This window comes from Lepidochelys kempii, chromosome 8 (genome assembly GCF_965140285.1).
Source record: "Lepidochelys kempii isolate rLepKem1 chromosome 8, rLepKem1.hap1, whole genome shotgun sequence".
NCBI classification, from domain to species: domain Eukaryota; kingdom Metazoa; phylum Chordata; order Testudines; family Cheloniidae; genus Lepidochelys; species Lepidochelys kempii.
Window position 1 is genome coordinate 73877463 of NC_136387.1, and position 7495 is coordinate 73884957.

At 43.3% G+C, this 7495-nt stretch overlaps 1 protein-coding gene across 2 annotated transcripts in view; it reads right to left on the reverse strand.

Moving 5' to 3' along the window:
• LOC140916065 (very-long-chain enoyl-CoA reductase) overlaps positions 1–6560 on the reverse strand; it is a 33325-nt gene extending 26765 nt beyond the window's left edge. For both annotated transcript variants that reach the window (XM_073357014.2, XM_073357015.2), the window contains exon 1: positions 6187–6560. In XM_073357014.2, the coding sequence (XP_073213115.1) occupies positions 6187–6213 (27 nt within the window). In that variant the 5' untranslated portion in view covers positions 6214–6560. The remainder of the gene's footprint in view (positions 1–6186) is intronic.
• Between the last annotated feature and the right edge of the window lie 935 nt (positions 6561–7495).

Here is a 7495-nt window from a genome sequence, read left to right on the forward strand (position 1 = left end):
ATCTTCCCTCAGTTCATGGATCACAAGCAAAGCTAGGTGCCTCCATGCAGCCCAGACTCAGGTGCCTATTTCCAATAGAGGGCCAGGGCTTACACACACCCCTGTTGTTGGCATCTCCTATAAGCTAATTTAGGCGGCTTCCCACCTAGCATGTGGGCTTTGTGGATCTCCACCTAAGGTGCCTATCTCTCCCCATTCATTGTATAGGGAGCCTTAGGCACCTAACTCAGGCTTTCTGGATCGCAGTGTTGTTTCTGTGATTTTCTAGGCAGTGTTGCAATGCCTAAGTTCCTTTGTGGATCCCACCCTTAGGCCTCTATCTTGCAATGGAGCTCACTGCAGAATTGGGGCCCTGCTTCAAGTAACATGGTGGGCTGTGCTTTGCAATGTCATGCGAAGCCTATTTCTCAAAGTGGCACTCTTTTTATAAGAACCTCTTCATTAGGTATTGTTTTAAAAACACTTCTGATCTCTATGTAGAGCAACTGAAGGATGTAATTTGTTCTAAAAGCCACACAGCTCAGCAAAGCTGTCACTTCTTAAATTGCCATGTCTCTACCAAATAACCCACAATGACTATGTAAGAATTTCTAAAGAACTCAGCAAATCTGAACACACTAACATCAGAGGCTATGGAAAAAATATAAATTATTCAGAATATAAAAGTGTTCACTTTGTTCATTTACAGTAAAAAAATATAGATGCACTTCTCTGGCATGATGTATTTCTGAGCTTATGTGCCTATACTTTCCATAGCATAATAAATCTTTGCCATTTGATGAAAGAACATGCAGTGCTTTTCATATTCATTTGACTGTTTTTGATTTTCTGTACAGAGAGATGCTCTTGTGAAGTGCTTCTTCAATGTGTGGTACAGTTAGATTTGCATTGTCAGTGTAATCCTGACTAAAGTCCAACTTGATAAATAATTGGAATAATAGTTGGAATTGCCTACTTCTGATCCACTAATGTTTTACAAAATACTCCATAAGTTGTTTGAAACTGAGAGGAGCCCTAAGTCTCTCATGAACTGACCAGTTTCCCCTCTCTGTAGTAGTCACTACTAGGATAAGTATTAAACTTCTCTTCTTGGTTACATTTCTGTATCCGGTAATCTCATGAGTCTCAGAACAGCTATGGAGTTACATTAATTTATTCAGGCTAGAATGGATCCTCCCTTTGGCCTGTTTCACACCTACACCAGTGCTGAGTCCAGCCAGAGAATGAAGGGAAAGGCAGTGCGTCTCCCCTGTCCTAGCACTGCTAGGAGCCACTCTACTACAGCACAGGTTAGAGTAGCTCTGAAGGCTGCCCAAATTTCCACCACAACTGCAATGGCCCATGTGAACCATTTCAATAGCTGGTGCTAGCCAGGACAAAGGGACATCTTGGCCACAACCTCCCTTCTCCCAGCAAGCCTTGACCACTGGAGGGTGATATGCAGCTAGCGATGATGGCTGTGTGCGCGCGCCAGAGAGGACTCCACACACTAGGAGTATTTCCTCAGGTGTGGGGTGTGTTACAGCTACAGTGCAGGAATTAATTCCCCCTTACATTAATTGTAGAAATATTATTTATATTCCTAGTGAACAGGGACCTCACTTTCAATTCTCTGCTTGGGGTTAAAGGGCAAAGGTGCTACGCCCACGGGACCCTTAACGCACATGGGCAACGTATAGTCCCCTTGTAACTATACCCAAAAAAATGAAGTGAAACTGACTGTGTCCCAAGTCAGTTAAATGCATGAAATAAGATGGAAAAAAAAAATCTTTCAGTAACAATAATCCTAAACTTAGCCAATAACAATAGTAGGTAAAAATATTCAGAGTGTGATTTTAATGTTTGTAAAGTGCTTAGTGATTCTCAAGTGGAAGATGCTTCAGAATTGCAAAGTATAATAAGGGTTTCAGAGTGTATAATAAAACAATACTGGCCTACAACTTAGATACTTTTCTCTATACTTATAACTCCATTTTGAATTTATGCAAAGAAGCATTATAATTGTAAATACTAAAATATTTTGATTTTATCCACATATGTGTAATCAAATTAGTGGGGTGAACTGTATGGGCAGTTATTCGCTCCAGCCTCTCTCACTGCTACCAGTAGTGCTCAGACTGGGCCAGTATGTGGTGGTAGTGTGGCATGCCTGCCCCTCTTTAAAGCTGTTATCTAGTTCTCCAGAATCTCAGCTTTCGTTTTTTGTTGTTTTTTTTTTTTTTAAAAGGATCTAGCTGTTACGGTTGTGAAGAAAATCTCAAAAAGGTGAACCAAGACCAGACATCTACTTGAGTCTGCAGAGAGACCTGATAGCTCTGAGCTATTGAGCTCTGCCCCGTTCAGCTCATTTAGGCATTAGCTCAGATGCCTAGTGATGATTTAAATGCCAACATTGTTATCTATTTCATTCCTCATGTAAGAAAAGAGAGGGAAGATCATGGATCTACACAATTTACTGTGTCACTTTGGTGCCACGAGAGGGTGGCATTTGGAAGAATCTCACTACTTCTATTTTTTTCACCACTCAAGAAGGAATCAAATCCAAGTTGCCTAGCAGAGCCAGTGGGCACATTCAAGCAGCGCTTGAGGGGAACTAAGCTTGAGGTAGCCCGTGGAGCTCACAGAACAATCATCATCTTATACATCCGCATAAGCTATAGTAGCATCTCATTTTGGCAACTCACGTGGGGCAGAGCTTATAAGAATGCCACTGCATGACTTTCCCTGCCTCATTGTGAGCCCTGGTTGAAACTGGGAATTATTGCATAGAAAGCCTCTCGACAAAAGAGAGGTGAGAAGGGAACGTAAGTGATCAACAAAAATGACCCTAATGGTTGTTTACTGTATCTCTACCAGTCTAAGGAACAAAAAAATTGTTGTGTTTCCTGGCAGTAGTGTTGGCCAATAGAAAAAAGAATGGCTGCTCTTGACCTACAGAGTCGGCTTATACGTGAATGACAAATCTTCTTAAAACAAAATCAGACTATTTATGATCCCCAAACATGGTGAGAACATATTTGCCAGGCTCTCTGCCCACTAAAGTCATTGGCAAAACTCCCACTGATATCAGTGGATTCAGAATGGAGCTCTTAAAATACTTAGATTTTTTCCCCTTTCTTTTCTGACCTAATTAGACTTAAGTTCAGGATTCCTTACTTCCTCTGAAAAGATTGCGGACATCACTAACATTTAGCAGCAAAACTGCTAGTGGGCCAGATAATGTTTTAGGCACAGCCTAATGCAGAACTGCACCGACCCAGAAAGGGCTCTGGGGAGCATTTTGCCTGAGGGAGCTACATTGGGCCAGGTCCTCAGCCTCCAATATGTCCTTTTGCACTGCTCCCTGTCACACAGGTAAATGGAGGATTCCTTTTGCATAAAGCCAGCTATTCCAGACCTACACTGTCCTCTTTGGTAAGATGACATAAGATACAGGGCCTGTGGCAGAAGCACTTTGCACTCTGATGAGCCTCAACAGGATAACAGCCCCTGTGGGGCTATTGTCAGTAAGTTAGAGCAGCCCAACGTATGCTGCTGCCCTCAGACCTGAGGAATGCAAAGCCATCTTTGTTGTGCCATCACCCACACACCTTGAATCCGGCATGAAGTGCACCTCAGACAGACTTGATGATCTGGTCTAATGCCTCTCAAATCTCCTAGGGAATGCACCTCCCCTTAAGAAGATGGTCTTCAACTCCTTCATGGCCAGCCAGCCAGCTCAGCTCTACTCTACTGGCAAGTGTGAAGCATAGAGTGGATTGTTCCTCAGGGAGAACTAGCAGAATTTGCAGTTGTGTCTGGCCCTATAGTCTGGGCTACTGAGGTATAACTGACACTGTGCTAAAAGTACAAGAAGTTGCCAGGTGCTTGTCTATGCTAGGGCTAATGAAACTAACATTGATGCAGCAGAAATATTGGTAATACCAATGGGAATTTCTTCTTAAAATTCCTTAGGGCAAGATAGATAGGGCCATAGGAGGAAGGCTCTGTGCATCTTCTCTATCTTGTTCACCCATGTAAGGATCAGAGATAATCTAGCTCATCCTGTTTAGGTGCTACAGATATCGGAAGTGTTTTCTAAGTTTTGGTAAAAGACAGAATCATGGATCTTAGGATTTGACGAGTAAATGGAGGAGGAGCTGTTTTGCAGATGGGTTTAAAACCCTGTTAATTTTTAAAAGAAAAACGAGTACTTGTGGCACCTTAGAGACTAACAAATTTATTTGAGCATAAGCTTTCGTGAGCTTATGCTCAAATAAATTGGTTAGTCTCTAAGGTGCTACAAGTACTCCTTTTCTTTTTGCAGATACAGACTAACACTGCTGCTACTCTGAAACCTATCGTTAATTTTTAAATGCAGATATTTTATTGATGATTTTGCATTTTACAGGGTTTTTTTTTTTTTAATTAAAGAGGCTTTTGCATTTACTTTTAGGTTAATATGGGAGAGTCTCATGGTGGAGAATCTGAAATGAGAGACTGCAAAAATGAAACAGTTATCTAGAAGGATAGCTGCTAATTAGTATTATTTTGAAATTCCACCCCCCCTGCTTTGACATGAACCAGCCTTCAGAACTTTCAATTAGCAGATATAGACACATTCCCTCCATTAGAGCTTAACGTAGTTGATTAAATTTAGATTCTTTAAGTTATGCCAGAAGGTAAGATAGGCCTTTTTGTGATGCTGTGTTTAGTATGCACTCAGAAAAGGTTGAATGTATTAAAATCTTTCTTAATTACTTTTTTATTTGATACACATTAAGGCAAGAATCAAGTACGTCATTAAAATCTATAGCCAATGACATTTACAAATGGCCAAGAATATTTCAAACAACTTTTCCCACCTGTGCTTGAGAACCAGAAAATACAGCTCTATTAATCAGTGACCATTATTATATATAGTTTATGCGATGTCCCAAAGCATAGCAGACACTGTATGCAAAAGACTGTAATGTGCAAATGCCTTTACAAATAAAGAAGTCATCTCCTTTGATGAAAGAAACTCACGAACAGGTGCTAGGGGTTCAGTGATTTTCCATGCATATGCTTTTAAGCTTTCATGCTGTTTCAAAAGACCTATGTACAGCATTGCAACATACAGCATTGAACAAGGGTCTTCCAAGAAGCTAGAGATGAACGGTGCCAGTGACATTTATCTCCCTCTGTTTTTTCAAACAACAAGGATATATATACCCAGAGCAGACTGAACATAACAGGGGGATTAGGAAGGGCTGTAAAAAGAGATGAGTGCCACTGATCCACGGCCTCCCCAAATCACAAGTAACCGTGTGAAACTAGCCACAACAGGATACAGAGATCCTCTTCCTCTCCAGTGACTGGCCCTCTGAGCCTGAACACTTCACATAGCCACTCAAAAATGCCAAGTTGGAGCGATCAGCCCCAGGAAGAGAGGGCTGCTGGAAAAACAAAAGAACAGGAGTACTTGTGGCACATTAGAGACTAACAATTGTATTAGAGCATAAGCTTATGTGTGTGTATATATATATATATACTATATGTTCCATTCTATGCATCCAATGAAGTGGGCTGTAGCCTATGAAAGCTTATGCTCTAATAAATTTGTTAGTCGCTAAGGTGCCACAAGTACTCCTGTTCTTTTTGTGGATACAGACTAACACGGCTGCTACTCTGAAAACTGGAAAAACAGCCGATACGTGGATGACACAAACATAACAATTCTGGGGGGAGGGGGAGCTAGTGTCATTTTGGTTTAAGGCTCTGAACCATGGGTCTATGTGGCCTAGCTTCTCCCCACTCACCCAGGGGAAGCCACAGATGGTTTGGCCTTGTACTTCACATTTGATGAAAGTCAAGTAAATAAAATTCCCCCTGTTTTCAAAAGCCTGCAACTTAAAACTGCCCCTGTTAATCCCCGTAAACTGAGTTGCTGGTAGCCTTTAGCTTCCCTGCAGATGTGATGGGGACACTAGGGAAGAGCCTAGTCAGCAGCCCACCTTGCTCACTGCTGGGAATGCAGCAGAAACCCCGGGTCACTTTTAGCCTCCAGCCTCCCTGCTGTGCAGCTCCAGGGATCGGGCTGCTCCCAGCAGCGCAGGGCTCCGCGCCTCGGTCACTGCCCGTTCTTTAGAACCCCACCCAAGTTCGCTCCGCTGCCAGCCTTGCGCCCGCTCCGCTGCCCAGTGATCCTCGGTGCCAGGCACCCACCTCAAAGAAAGTGACTCTGCTGCCCATCCTGGGTGCTGATTGCGAGCGTTGTGCCCGGCTCTGGCTGCCGGAGCAGGGAGCCGAGCCGAGCCGAGCCGACGCCGCCTCCTCCTCTTCCTAGCGCTGCTGCACTTTAACTCGGGTCCCCGGCGCGCTGGCCAATCAGGAGATGTCCACTGCCCTCCCCTTCCTTCCCTTGGGTTCAGAAATCCTACCGCGAGGGCTACACGCGGGTCAGCGCAGCGCTGCCAGCCCCTGTCCCATGCATCACTCACTCCCCCGTCCCCATGTGCTGTCTGCAGCCAGGCTGCGCTGAGCTCACCATCCCCACCGCAAGGGGAAGGAAGATCCGGCCACAGGCAAGCCAGGGTGCAGCTTCTGCTGCTTTAGGAGCACTTCCAGGACTCCTGTTTGCGAGCTGCAGGCTGAACAGCGCCGCATGCCTACTGCAAATACAGAGCATATAACGGTAGAAATGAAAGGCTGGAAGAGATCTGGAGAAGTCATCAAATCCAGCCCCCTGTGCTGAGGTAGGACCAAATATACCTAGACCATCCTTGAGAAGTGTAAAACTTCCAGTGATGGGGATCCCACAACCTCCCTTGGAAGCCTATTCCAGATCTTAAATGTCCTTATAGATAGAATTTTCCCCTTAATATCTAATCTAGATCTCCAGTGAATATTGAATAATACTGGACCCACAACTGACCCCTGTGGGACCTCATGAGATACATCCTCCCAGTTTTACAGTGAATCATTGATAATTACTCTTTATGGTCTTTCAAGCAGTTGTGTATCCACATTATAGTAATTTCATCTAGCCCATAGTTCCCTAGTTTGATTATGAGACTATCCCATGAGGGTGTATCAGAAGCCTATCACATCTACTACTTCCCCCCATCACTAGGTCAGTAACCGTATCAAAAAAGGAAATTAGGTTGGTTTGGCATGATTTATTCATGACAAATCCATGCTGGCTATTCTTTGTAATCCTGTTGTCCTCTAAGTGCTTACAAATTGTTTAATCATTTGATCTAGTATCTTTCCAGGCATCAAAGTTAAGCTGATAGGTCTATAATTTTCCAGGTCCTCTTTGTTCCCCTTTTTAAAGATTGGTACTATGTTTGCCCTTCTCCAGTCCTCTGGGACCTCATCTGTCCTCCACAAGTTCTTAAAGATAATTGCTAATAATGGTTCCCAGATTGCTTCAGCTAGTTTCTTAAATACTCTAAGATGAATTTCATCTTTGCCCTGCCAACTTGAATACAGTATATCTAATTTATCTAAATGTTCTTTAACATTCTTTCCC